This window comes from Mesoplodon mirus (genome assembly GCF_964341445.2).
Source record: "Mesoplodon mirus genome assembly, chromosome: 13".
NCBI lineage: Eukaryota > Metazoa > Chordata > Mammalia > Artiodactyla > Ziphiidae > Mesoplodon > Mesoplodon mirus.
The window spans coordinates 1,056,403-1,069,117 of NC_138989.1; the positions used below are offsets into that span (position 1 = coordinate 1,056,403).

The 12,715-nt window shown below is 65.5% G+C and overlaps 2 protein-coding genes across 2 annotated transcripts; one reads left to right on the plus strand and one right to left on the minus strand.

Annotated features, from left to right (window-relative positions):
* Positions 1 to 117: 117 nt before the first annotated feature.
* On the minus strand, positions 118 to 5,820 carry NOC4L (nucleolar complex associated 4 homolog). The gene is made up of 15 exons (XM_082640473.1): positions 5,618 to 5,820; positions 5,174 to 5,294; positions 4,580 to 4,686; positions 4,176 to 4,283; positions 3,856 to 4,005; positions 3,672 to 3,771; positions 3,557 to 3,591; positions 3,186 to 3,236; positions 2,992 to 3,103; positions 2,763 to 2,823; positions 2,522 to 2,632; positions 2,195 to 2,355; positions 2,023 to 2,105; positions 1,622 to 1,735; positions 118 to 1,534 (listed from the first exon to the last, which is right to left on the minus strand). Exons 1-15 carry the CDS (start codon positions 5,732 to 5,734, stop codon positions 1,415 to 1,417), a joined length of 1,551 nt encoding a protein of 516 aa, XP_082496599.1. The 5' UTR covers positions 5,735 to 5,820; the 3' UTR covers positions 118 to 1,414.
* A 65-nt stretch (positions 5,821 to 5,885) lies between these two features.
* On the plus strand, positions 5,886 to 12,152 carry DDX51 (DEAD-box helicase 51; the record flags this gene model as incomplete). The annotated part of the gene is made up of 15 exons (XM_082640472.1): positions 5,886 to 6,204; positions 6,292 to 6,443; positions 7,457 to 7,607; positions 7,918 to 8,063; positions 8,165 to 8,236; positions 8,331 to 8,437; positions 8,601 to 8,709; positions 8,787 to 8,932; positions 9,079 to 9,277; positions 9,354 to 9,469; positions 9,551 to 9,667; positions 9,856 to 9,957; positions 10,071 to 10,134; positions 10,233 to 10,367; positions 10,600 to 12,152. 15 exons carry the CDS (start codon positions 5,886 to 5,888, stop codon positions 10,624 to 10,626), a joined length of 1,962 nt encoding a protein of 653 aa, XP_082496598.1. The 3' UTR covers positions 10,627 to 12,152.
* Between the last annotated feature and the right edge of the window lie 563 nt (positions 12,153 to 12,715).

Here is a 12,715-nt window from a genome sequence, read left to right on the forward strand (position 1 = left end):
CTGCCGGAGGGCAAACATGGCAGAGTGCAGCTGCTCGGGCACCAGCACGGCTATGGGCCACAGCAAATACCTACAGGAGCGCAGGACGCCGAATCCAGACAAGACCAACAGAACCTGTTCAAGTGTTTTGTAGTCTGTAATTTTTTTCACATAGTGGCATTTTTCAAGAAAAGCGGGAGGCCTCGGGCCATCCAGCACTGCCCCGTGGCATCCCCGCACAAGGCCACGGCGGCCTCTGGTCCACTGGACACTCCTGGTGCCAGACGGCCAGGCTCTCTCAAGACCACCCACCCCCGCCCCCCGCTCCAGGCAAGCCCTGCGTCCCAGGGACAAGGCGGTTTCCAGGTCAGTAACGAGCATCCCCTGCTGCTCAGGGGAAGACGGGTGACAGGCAGCGGGGCCGCGTGGTGTGCTGCTACCAGCAGGGTGCACTGGGACCCCGGGCCGGTGGGGGGCACCTGGACACCAGTCTGGCGGAACCCTTCCCTGCTGGGACTCCAGGGCGCCCGCCTCGAGCTCCCACCCTGCTCCCCAGGGGCAGGGGCGGGGCGGGGCCAGGAGCGGGGCACAGACAGGAGGCTGCAGGGGGCAGCGAGTATCTCCCTGTGGGCTGCCCCACCCCCATGCCCTCGTCAGCCCTGGCCAAGCGTGTGCCAGCGCCAGGCGTGTGCTGGACCGAGTGGGTTTTTTAAAGGAAACGGGGTCACTGCCAGAGCCTTCAGAAAACCCGGCACCTTTGGCAGAAAAGAAACCTCGAAAAGGTAACTCTGGCAACAACCGGGCTGTTGGCCCACTCCGCTCAGGGGGTGGAAGAACAGACCGGCCCCGCCTGTAACCCCTCGACGGGGCAGACGCTCACCCCCGGACTCACTGCGCTTCTGGGGACAAAGGTGACCTCAGTAGGGCCTGGCCGGGCACAGAGAGCTCGTGCCCCTCTCTGTGCTCCCCACGGAGACTGACCAGGGCACAGAGCCCCCCCCCGTCACTCCCACGTCACAGTCTAACTGCAGCAGAGAGGCTCTCGCTGCTGCCCTGTGTCAGGAAGCACAGCGATGCAGAGGGCCTGGCGCATCTTGCGGGGGAATCGCGGAGGCCGACAGAAGCCACGACCTGGCGCGCTTGTAACTTGAGGCCCCGGAAGCAGGGGCTGCCCTGCAGCGCCCCCCATACCCCACCTCACCCCTCCCCACCAGGCCGCAGGGAAGGGAGGGCCCCGGGCAGCACCCTCCGGTGAGGCCAGCAGGGTGGGCGGGTGGAGGGGCGGCAGGTGGACGGGAGGGCACCCCGCTGGCGCTCTGACCCCAGCCCCAGGGGCACAGGTGAAGGACCTGCACCTCCTGAGACCCCCGCCCACCAGCCCCCCGCAGCGGCTTTCCCACAAGACCGTCCGTCGGGGGCAGCGGGGCGCGCAGGGTCAGCTCAGCGTGAAGTGCTGGGCACAGAGGTCGTCCCGCCGGCCCAGCAGACCCCGGGCCGGGATGAACTCCAGCGGCACCGGCTCGGGCCCTTTCTTCTGAAGGTCCCGCTCGAAGATCTGGAGGGCGGGGACAGGCGGCCGGTCAGGCACCCCATACTGCACAGCCCTCACTGCCCCAGCCCCCGGCCCGCCTCACAGCCTCACCTGGAAGGCAGTGAGCTCCAGAAGCGGCGCGATGCTGACCTCGGCCTCGGACAGCGCCTGGTTAACGGCACTGGCGGCCTTGGACACCTCGGGGTGGTAATGCCGCTGGAGGGCCTGGAGGGGCACGTGGGATGTCACCGCCCCTCGTGGGCAAAGCGAGGGGCACAGGGAGCACTGAGCAGGGGACCATCCCACCGCCTCCGCAGGCCAGGGACGGGACAGGCGGAGGCAAAGGCTCCCCTGGGTGACCGAAGTGACAGGGCAAGGTGGGATCTTTGGGGACGTGGCAGAGATGCTGGCAGGGGCGTGCAGGTGGGGCTGGGTGGGTGGCCGAGGGGGAGCGCCCAGGTGGGGTGGCTCCAGGAAGCCCAGGGAGTGACCGGCAGGCAGGGCGCCCTCACCTGCAGCTCCCACAGGGAGCTCTCCAGGGCTCGGCTCCGGGCAGGGTCCTCCTCTTGGGGGTCATAGGGGTCGGCGTCCAGCTCTAGGAACGAGACCCAGGCTCCAGTCTGCCACCTGCACCCGTGTGCTGGCCTCTTGGCCAGGCCCCCCAGGGGCTCCGGCCGCACTCACCAGGGCCCCTGGGGCGGTGCATGAGGACGCGGCAGGCTGGGTGTCTGCGCAGCAGGTTGCAGATAAAGGGCAGAACCGTGAGCAGAGCCTCGGGGGGCGCCGTCAGGGCCAAGCGGGCCAGACGCTTGGTGAAGGCAGCCACCAGGTAGGCAGGCAGATGCCTGGGGCGGGGGATGGGGGTGGGGGTGGGGTGTAAGACTCCACCCCTCCGTGCCAGCCCCCAGCTCCCCTCCTGGCCCGCGGCGCAGCCCCACAAGGACGGGCGGGGCCCAGGCAGCCCTGCGGCTCTGAGGCAGGCCAGGTGTCCCCAGCCCCACCCCCACTCACGAGGACGACAAGAAGAGGTCGGCCAGGTGGAAGAAGCGGGCCCGGTACTTGACGTGGAAGACAGACGGGTCGAGCAGGCCATACAGCTTCCGGTAGAAATCAGGGTACTCCCTGGGAGAGTGAGGTGAGTGACGGAGCACGTGTCGGGGTAGAGCCACAAACAGAACAGGCCAGGAATCCCGGCCGGGGTCACGGATGAACGGGCAGAGCTGAAAAGCCCTCAGACCCGGCGGACACTCACAGATTGTGCTTATGAATCAGGATGAAAAGTCCGTTCAAAGCCAAGAGACTGACGGCTCCACCTGCAGACAGACGCGCAGCTGTGGAGCCTAACCCGATGGCACAGCCCCGCCCCGGGACGCTGGTCACAGCCCCGCCGGCTGCCTGGCCCGGGGCTGCAGAGCGCCCCCCACCCCGCACCCCAGTCCCACTGCCCCTGGCTCCGGGCCCGCCAGGTGCTCCCTGCTCACCGACGTCACAGGCGCGGGCGAGGAAGTCTATCATGAGGCTGGGCTGCGCCAGGTGAGGCAGGATGGAGTCGTGCATGATCACCAGCACCTTCTTGCACACGCGGAGAGGCAGCTGCCGGAAGCAGCAGGTCAGGTCGGGTGCGGCCCGCCCTGCTCGCCCAAGCGCAGCCCTGGGGTCCGTCCCGCACCCCTACCTGGTGCTTGAGGAAGCCGAGCCACATCTGCTGGAAGGCCTTCCTGTGCTCCTGCGGGGCAGCGGCAGGGTGGACGTGCCCCACGTTCCCAATCCTGCCCACCCTCCTCCTGCCTCCGGTACGGAGCCAGGGCCTAAGAAACCCCAGCGAGAGAACACCTCCCTCTCGGCCACAGGCCCTGTGTTCACAGCCACCCTGGCAACGACACTCAGCCCCAGAGAGGTCTGGGCGGGCCGCCCCTGACCTCCGGGAACCGTGCCTGGGCCCTCGGGGCCTCCTGTGACCCCGGTGGCTGACGAGGCCAGGAAGGGGGCGCTGGCCCAGGACCGGGGGATTCCCAGGGAAACCACCACCCACCCAGGGCGTCTCACCCTCAGATGAACGACCTTCCACTTGTCCGAGAGCTCTGCAGATAAAGCAAGCGGTCACCTGACACGGGAGAAGGCCGGGCCCCTGCCCTCCCGCCCTCCCAGCCCCGGCGCTTACCCGCGTGCTTCACATAGAAGCTGGAGGGGGCGCTCTCCTGGCGGGGCAGGCTCACGGAGGACAGCAGCGTGAAGGCATTGTTCCAAAAAGTGAGGGGGACCTGCCGCAGACCTGGCCTGAGCACCTGGACGCCGCGTGCCCGTCACCCCCCCGCCCCCATCCTCCCTGGACCCAGGCGGCTCACCTCAGGGCGCCCATCAGCAGTCCGGGCCACAGCATCCGCCACGGCCTGCATCGTGTGGTAGCGGATGTCGTCGTGTTCCAGGTACTCCCGGAACTGACAGAGCAGCAGGGAGTGGTCCTCTTCTGGAGAGAGCAGGCCTCCTACCACCGACTGGGGGTGAGGAGGAACAAGGCGGTGAGCACCTCTCTGACCCCCAGGACAGGCGGCCCAGGAGTGGAGCTCACATAGCAGAGTCTAAGGGGGGGGCTGCCAGAGTCCCCCCAAACCCCACAACCCACAGGCAGCCAGGGAGACCCCCAAGCGGGCAGCCTGGGCCTCACCTTGAAGAGCTGGTGGGGGAACAGATAGTTGCCTTCCCACTTGGGCTTCTCCAGGGGGTGCTCGCCCTCCAGCTTTACGAACTTCATGAGCGTGCTGAGAGCCAGCTCCTAGAAGGAGGGGTGGCAAAGGGACCGCGAGGCTCCTGCCATACGTCACCCCTGCAGACAGGCCCACAGAGCTCCCCTGGCTCTCAGGCCTTAATACCCACAAAATAAAGCTCCTGTGAGAATCAGGAGACAGGAAGGCCACAGCCACACCCAGAGGAACCAGCCACAGAAAGAGAGAGCACCCTCACCTGGACCGGCACCTGCAGCCACGGCCCCAGACCCCTCGCAGACCCCTGCTGCGTGGAGAGCCTGGGGTCGCGCTGCGCGGGCAAGCAAGGCTAGCCGCCCAGACTCACCTTGACCCGAAAGGAGGAGCGAGCCAAGAGCTCCCCCAGGCGGTTGCAGCAGCTGTGGTACCGGTGCCGCATCCACACCCTGTACTTGCGAGTGGCCCCCCGGGACCCTGCAGGTGGGGCAGGGCGGTCAGCCCACACCGATGCCCGCACACGCCAGATGGGACCCAGCCCCACCCCACCCCTCTGCCCTCTACTCAGCCCAGCCGAGGAATGAATGAAAACGAGTCACTATGGCTCCAGACCTGGGGCAAGACCAGCACGTTCCCCCAGGCAGGATCCTCTCTCTTTTCACCCCAAGACCCAGACGCGCCAAGACTGAGACACGTAACGCTAAAGTTCCGTGGAATTAACAGTCAACGATACGCAACATCAAATCCCACAAGAGGCACAAAACAAAACAAACAGTCACACCCCACCCCACCTTTACTTACACCTGGCTTCAACGTTCCTATGAGCCACCCCTTCCCCCAAACACAATCTCCCGATCCCACCGACCCGCATGGCCTATGAGGGAGTTTTTTTGTGGGGGCTCATCCCATGTTAGCAAGATCCCCCTCTAACCTTGTCAGAGACCAGGCCCTCCTGGACACTGACCTGCCATGACCATCTCCTCAGAGGGCAGCTGGCCCACAAACAGCTCTCCGCGGGCCAGCAGGGCCCCGAAAAGTCGGCTGCATGCGCGCACCGCTTCCTGGATCTCCTCCTGGTCCTCAGACTGCGGGGAGATGGCGGTCGCGGGGTGCCCCGCCTGGAGCTGTGGCCCCTGCCCCCTTTCCCGACCAGGACCCCAGCCCCACCCCACCCCTGAGCCCGCGTGACCCTCCCATCCCACCTCTGCCAAACCCCGCACCAGACCCTCCAACCTGGGAGCCCTGCGAGACTGGTGAAGACCCCCAGTAGAGTCCTGAACTCCGCTTTGCAATTATCTGCCCGCATCCGAACCCAAGCCCCACCTGGTCCGAGTCCGAGAAGGCCCCCATTCTGGTCTCCAACCCCGGGACCCGGCCGCGACCCCCGCCGCTCCCCACGGGCCCCCACCTGCAGCACGGCCAGGATGTCGAACACGGCGTTAGCCTTGCCTCGGTTTGCCAGCACCGCCTCCACCAGGAGGCCCAGCGCCCGGCGCGCGCCCCCAGGACCGGCTTCCAGTTCCATGCCGCCGCCCCACGCGGCAGAGACCAAACCAGCCGCCCCCCGGCTCCGCCTCCCGGCGCGCCACTGACGTCACCGCCTGCGCCTGATGACGTAAGCGCCCGCCCCGCCGTCATCGCGGCGCGCCGGGCCGGAGTGGCGCGCGGCGGGCGGTATGGCGCTCTTCCACGTTGCGCGGTACGCGGGCCCCGAGGCGGCCGGGGCGGAGGCCGAGGCCGAGGCGGACGGCCGGGCTCGCGCGCTGCTGGAGCGGCTGCGGTGCCGGGCCCGAGAGCGGCAGCTGCAGAAGCAGCCACCACAGCAAGAGCCCTCGGAGCCCGCGGAGGCCGCGCAGACCGCGCACGCGGCGGGGAAGCGGCGACGGCGGCCGCGCAGAACGCGGAGGCGCAAGAGCGGCGGGGCGCCGGGGAGCCCGCACGCATCTCCCTGCAAGCGGCGGAAGGCGGACGACGAGGATGAGGACGCGGGCGCAGGTGGGGCCTCGCGGGGCGGGGCGGGGCCCTGGGACTCGGGACCGCGTGGAGGTGACGTGCCGCCCCGCCCCCGCTTCTACCGCGCAGAGAGCAGCGAGGAGGCGCCGGCGGGGGACAGCGTGGGCGCCGAAGCCGCGGGGTCGCCGGAGGGCCAGGGCGGACCGCCCCCCGAAGAGGCCTCTGGTCCCCCAGCCCACGCCCTGGTGCTCGGGGGCTTCGGGAGGAGCAAGGCGCCAAAGGTGAGCGGCCCGGGGGGGGAGGCTGAAGCGCTGGGGTGGCTGTCGTTACCGCGGCTTGTGTTCGTGGGACGGCTTGGAGGACGGTGCTTGCGCCTGATGGGTGTATGGTTTGTGTTCCGTGAGTGAACGCCTGAGCCGGCCGACCGCTGATGTCTTAGCATCCTTGTTTACGGTTTGAATTCTGTGCAAACTCGGCACTTTTCCTTTCAACTGTGAGAGTTTCTCTTTTTTTTCCGAAACCGGCGGCTTGATTCTGTTTCCGTGCTGCTGTTACAGAGATTCCTCCAAACAGCTTCGCTTCCTTGGTGCACAGTTAAGGATCTTCCGCTGTGCTCAGCAACCTAGAGAACAAAATGAGAGGTCCTGCCAGGTCTACCCGGTCTACCAGGTTCCTGAGCGAGGTGCAGATTCACGTTAGCATAAGATTTCAGTAGTCGAGTACGTGAGCTAAAGAATGTCTGGACAGTGATCCTCATCATGAAGAATAAGGGAGGCTGGGCAGAGTGTCCTTGGGGAGGTCCACTTTGAGTTGGAATCCGAAGACAGGCATCAGCCTGGTTAAGGTGGGGTGGGGGCAGGGAAGTGTGTGCCAGGGAGAGGGCCGAGTTGGGGCAAAGGCCCGGAGGAAGCGATGAGCTTGGAGTGTAAAACGACAGAGGGTTTGTATGGTTGGCGCAGAGCCAGTGATAGCAAACAAAAGCGCGGGCAGGAGAGTGCCAGGTCACGGGCACCTTGCGGTGTAGTCCGGAGCATGGGTGTTATTAGGTGCGGAGGTGAGCCCCTGGGTGGTTTGGCTCAGGGAGTGGCGCTTTTTGGTATGTATTTTTCACGCCCTTTAAAGGCTTCACGGAGAGGGAGACGGGGGCGGTCTAGGAGAAGCTAGAAAGCTTGCCTCTTTCTTGCAGTCTTTTCAGCCTGAGTGTTTTGAGTGTTTGGCTTACGGGGCCTTGCTCTGCTGGCCTGGCGGGTTTTGGAGTATTCACCTTGTCTCTTTCTCTTTCCCTTTGTGATAGGTCCAGCCTTTCCTGCCAGCGTGGCTGGCTGAGCCAAGCTGCGTTGGAAAGAATGTCACAGAAGGCCTGGTGTCTATTGAGGACATCCCGGAAGTCCACCCGGACCTGCGGAGGAGGCTGCGGGCTCAGGGCATCTCCTCCTACTTTCCAGGTGCCCCTGCCCTGCGCAGGTGGGGCGGGGGTGCGAGCAGGGTTTCCTTCCAGAGCATCTTCTCCCAGAACCGTGCAAGGCCATCGCTCAGCAGCTGCCCACACAGGCAGCTTGTGCACACGTCCAGTGGCAGGTGTGGTCCTGGCCTCAGCACCTCCAGCCTCTCAGCGCTCCGGGAGGCTCAGGTGCCGACCTTGAGTGAGGGCCCAGCCCAGAGGTCACAGACAGGGAGGCGGTTGTCTCCGGTGCCTGGGCTAGTACTGGGTGTCCCTGCACCGACGTGACGCGCGTCTCGCCGTTCCTTGTCCAGTGCAGGCAGCAGTGATTCCCGCTCTCCTGGAGAGCGCAGCCAACGGGTTTCTGGTAAGCAGAGGCGGCTATCGGCCTAGCGACCTCTGTGTGTCTGCCCCAACGGGCAGCGGGAAGACGCTGGCCTTCGTCATCCCCGTGGTGCAGGTGAGCGCAGGGAGCCCTCGCCCTCCAGGCGGGTCTGCAGGCAGGAGCGGCCCTGCTGACACGGGCGGCAGGCTGACGCGGGGGGTGGTCCTTCCCCGCAGGCCCTGCTGCGGCGAGCCGTGTGCCAGGTTCGGGCCCTGGTTGTGCTGCCGACCAAGGAGCTGGCCCAGCAGGTATGTGGGCCCGTGCCTGGAGGGCAGACCCAGGGGCTTCGTCACTGCGGCGCGGGGCCTCAGGTCACGCTGGTGATGGCTGCTTCTCCTCCAGGTGAGCAAAGTGTTTAGCGTCTACACAGATGCCACTCCTCTTCGGGTCGCCCTGGTCACCGGGCAGAAGTCGCTGGCCAAGGAGCAGGAGAGCCTCGTGCAGGACACGTAGGTCCCTCCGGTCTGTGGGCTCCTCCGAGAGGTGGGCCCGCTCTGTGCAGCCGCGTCGTAGCCATCTGGCCCCGGGGAGCGGAGCATTGCCGTCCACAGGGTCCCCGTGTCGGGGGGGTCAGTGCAAGGCGGCCGTCCTGAGCCGCCCTCCGCTCCACAGAGCAGACGGCTTCCGATGCCTGGCAGACATCGTGGTGGCCACCCCTGGCCGCCTGGTGGACCACATCGAGCAGACCCCAGGATTTAGCCTCCAGCACCTCCGCTTCCTGGTAGGTGGCCCACATGGAGGGAGGCCCGGGCCCAGACCCGAGGCTGACCGCGGCCCCCTCTGCCCCCCGGCCCGCAGGTCATCGATGAGGCCGACCGCGTGATAGACAGCATGCACCAGTCCTGGCTGCCGCGGGTGGTGGCCGCGGCCTTTCCCAGTGAGGGCACTAGGGACCCCTTTGCTGTGCTCCAGAGAACGCAGCCCCGAGCTGTGACTGCAGCCAGGTACCGGGCCCTGCACTCTGCTCTGCGCCCAGTGGGACCACCCTGAGCTGGTCCCCTTCTCTGTCCCCCGTCTTAGACGCTCTCCCGCCAGGCTGGGGCGGGCTGCTTGGGCTGTGCTGCTTTCCCAGCGTCCCCTCCCCTTTCAGCGTCTGCTGCCCCCAGATGCCACTGCAGAAACTACTCTTCTCAGCCACCCTGACCCAGAACCCCGAAAAGCTGCAGCAGCTCGGCCTCTACCGGCCCCGGCTCTTTTCCACGGGGTCGGTGCACGGGGGCCCCAGAGACCCCGACGTGGACGGGGACGGGGACTCAGGCGGGAAGTACACCTTCCCTGCGGGGCTCACGGTGAGCAGGGCACTTGGAGGGGGGAGGGGGCGCGTCCAGGCCCTTGGCTGTGGCCAACCTTGCGCCGCCCCCGCAGCATCGCTACGTGCCTTGCAGCCTCCGCCTCAAGCCGTTGGTTGTCCTGCACCTGATTACGGAGATGAATCTCTCAAGGGTTCTGTGTTTCACCAACTCCCGCGAGAACTCCCACAGGTGAGGCCCTCACGGTGCGGGGACCGGAGGAGAGAGGAGGTGGTTCCCCCAGCCCACCCGGCTCTGGCCTCTCCCGCCCAGGCTGTTCCTGCTGGTCCAGGCTTTCGGGGGCATTCGCGTGGCCGACTTCTCCTCCCGCTATGGGCCTGGCTCTAGGAAGCTGATCTTGAAGCGGTTTCAGCAGGGGAAGATCCAGCTGTGAGTACTTGGGGAGACAGGCCGGGGTCCTGCTCCGGGGAGGGCGCTCACTCCGGTGTCAGCCTGGGTTCCTGAAGGGCGCCTCGGGCCCTCCCCATCTCCGTGGCGGCGTCCGCAGCAGGGCGGGAAGAGGCGTGTGTCCCCGCTCCCGGCCTCAGGAAGGCCCATGGCCCCTTGTGTCCCGCCAGCCTCATCAGCACCGACGCCACGGCCCGCGGCATCGACGTGCAGGGCGTGCAGCTGGTGGTGAACTACGACGCCCCGCAATACCTGCGGACCTACGTGCACCGGTGCGGGACTGGCCCTGGGTCTGGGGATGGTGTGGCCTGGGGAGAAAGCCTGGTCCCAACAGCCCTCGGGGGCTGGGGGCCACGGCTCTGGAGGAGGCTGTGCTCCGTTTCAGGGTTGGAAGAACCGCCCGCGCCGGGAAATCCGGACAGGCCTTCACGCTGCTCCTCGAGGTTCAGGTCAGCCTGGCGGTCTCAGCAGGAGGTGGGGCCCGGGCTTGCCCTGGGGGCCCCGGCTGGGCCGGAGCCTCTTCCCCTCACGTGCTCCTTCCCCGCAGGAGAGGAGGTTTGTCCGGATGCTCAGGGAAGGCGGGGTGCCCGGGCTGGAGCGGCACGACGCCCCCAGTGAACTCCTGCAGCCGCTGGTCCCGCGGTACCGGGAGGCCCTGTGCCAGCTGGAGAGGGCCGTCAGGGTGAGGCGCCGTGGGGGCGCGTCTCGGGACAGCCGAGCTGGAGGGAGGAGACGGGCAGGGGAGGCCGACGGGCAGGGGAGGCCCACAGCGCGGAGGGGCCCGGTGCCGCACTCACTTTCCGAGGGGGCGTGGGCGTGGGGCGTCTCTGCCCTCGGGGGTGGAGGGCAGGGCCAGCCGCAGGGAGTGAGGGGAGGGTGGCGCCTGCCAACACCCATCCCCGCCACCCCCGCAGGAGGAGCGGAAGCAGAAGGCAGCCTAGGCCGGGGCTCGGGACAGACCGGCGAGGGGTTCTCCCCTCCTGGTGGGAGAGCCGCCTCCTTTCTGGAAGCATCCTGAGCACTGGTTGCCAGACGCATGAGCAGGAGACGGGGATTCCTCAGCTGAGAGAGCCTCGGTCCCCAGGCGCGCCGCTGCCCTGGGCCCGGCCCCTTGGACACAAGGCTCTGGCCCAGGCCTGAGATCTTCCAGGGGGCACAAGGTCAGCCTCCTGTCGGTTGGTCTTTCTGGAAACAAGTCTCCAGCGAAACTGTTTACACTCCCCCGGAACTGATGGGGTGGCATCTGCCACGCGTTAGGCTGTAAGTTGGGGATCGGCCTTGAGGTACCTTCAGGAAATCAGTTCTTCTAACAGTGTGAGCCACCACCCTGTGTGGGAGAGGTGGCCCTGGGTCCCTCGCTGTTGGGGTGAATGGCCGGCCGCTAAGTAGCCGTTCCCCGCGAGGCGTCACAGAGACCGGAGGATGCGCTGCGTGGTCATCGCGGCTATACTTCACGATTAGTCACCGCGCGTGTGGGACGAGTGTCCAGGAAACAGGCTTCAGAGCATTGACTGCCGTCCCTGAGAAAGCCTTGTTTCCAAAACTCATGTTGACAGAGCCTTAACGGGAATGAACCGCGGCTCCTCGTGTCGGCAGAATAACCGCCATGAGTCCTGGCGTCCCGTGTGCTCGCTGTCGCCTGAGTGGACGTCATGGGGCGGAGTGGGCAGCTTACGGGAGAGCATGCAGACCAGGACTCGGGTTGCACCAGCCCGGGCCTCTCGGGGCCGTGAACGCACTCTGCGTACCGAACCCGTTCCCATTTCAGTCCAGGCTTCGCACGGGACCCGGGGGGATGGCACAGCCATGCACGGCCTCTGAGAGGCGGCTTCCCGGTCTGTGGATTGTATCTCAGTAAAGCATCTGTTTAAAAACAAATACGGACTTCTTCCCTGGTGGCGCGGTGGTTGAGAATCCGCCCACCAATGCAGGGGACACAGGTTCAAACCCTGGTCCGGGAAGATCCCACATGCCACGGAGCAACGAAGCCCATGTGCCACAACTACTGAGCCCAGGGCCACAACTACTGAGCCTGTGCTCTAGAGCCCACAAGCCACAACTACTGAGCCCAGGAGCCACAACTACTGAGCCTGTGCTCTAGAGCCCGTGCGCCACAACTACTGAATCCTGTGTGCCTAGAGCCCATGCTCCACAACAAGAGAAGCCACCACAATGAGAAGCCCACGCTCGCTGCAACTAGAGAAAGCCCGCGCGCAGCAGTGAAGACCCAACGCAGCCAAAAATAAGTAATTTTTTTAAATAAATAAAAATTTAAAAAATAGTGAACACACGTGCCCCTGGGTGATAGGATTGCTGGAAATACCAGATTGCCTCCTCAGCCTGCCTTTTTCTTTACATTCAGTCACGCTTGTGTCAGAAGACGGGAAGAGGCCCAGGCAGGTGACTAAGACAACAGCTGAGCCTTTTGAAGTTTTGTAATATTGATAAATGCCAGCAGAACAGAGAATTCCGATGTCACCTTTACTGAGTGTTGTGGAGTGGCCAGGCGCGTGGGGACAGGAGAGAAGCTGCAGTGTGCGCGGTGGCCCCGAGCCTGCCCACAAGTTCTGGGAAGAGGTTCAAGGTGGAGGCTGGGGGCCAGGAGCATGCAGCCACTCACGTGGGGGCCACAGGTGCTGCCACTGCTGAGGGAGACCGAGCAGTAGCACCTCGGCTGTGGCCTGTCCCGAGCCTTCCTGCCCCTCACTTCCAAGGAGGGGGGGGGGGCCTCGGGAGTAGCAAAGCGACCCCAGGAGGAAATGACATTGCCTGCTGTAGCCCTTCACTTTGGAGATACAGGGCCTACCCTGCACCTGCTGGGTCTCTGGGGCCTTGGGCATCTGGGAGACAGGTGGTAGTGGTGTCTTCAAGGCAGGCTGCGGTGTGCAGGTCACTTTGCTGCTAGGTTTCAACAGCGACTTGCTGGGCATTTATCTGGAAAAGAAGACTTCAGAGAAGAGTGAAGTAGCAGGAATTAACAGCGTGTAAGCCAATCAATCATACTGCAAAACAAACTCGGAGAAAAAGAGA

Bases quoted from the DNA above. Each gene is read 5' to 3' on its own strand.
- NOC4L (XM_082640473.1), bottom strand. From the start codon at position 5,734: ATGGAACTGGAAGCCGGTCCTGGGGGCGCGCGCCGGGCGCTGGGCCTC. The intron at 3,237-3,556 runs GTGAGACGCCCT...GCTGCCCCGCAG, and splicing joins GGAAGGTCGTTCATCTGAGG to GAGCACAGGAAGGCCTTCCA. The intron at 2,106-2,194 runs GTGAGTGCGGCC...TCTCGTTCCTAG, and splicing joins GCACCGCCCCAGGGGCCCTG to AGCTGGACGCCGACCCCTAT.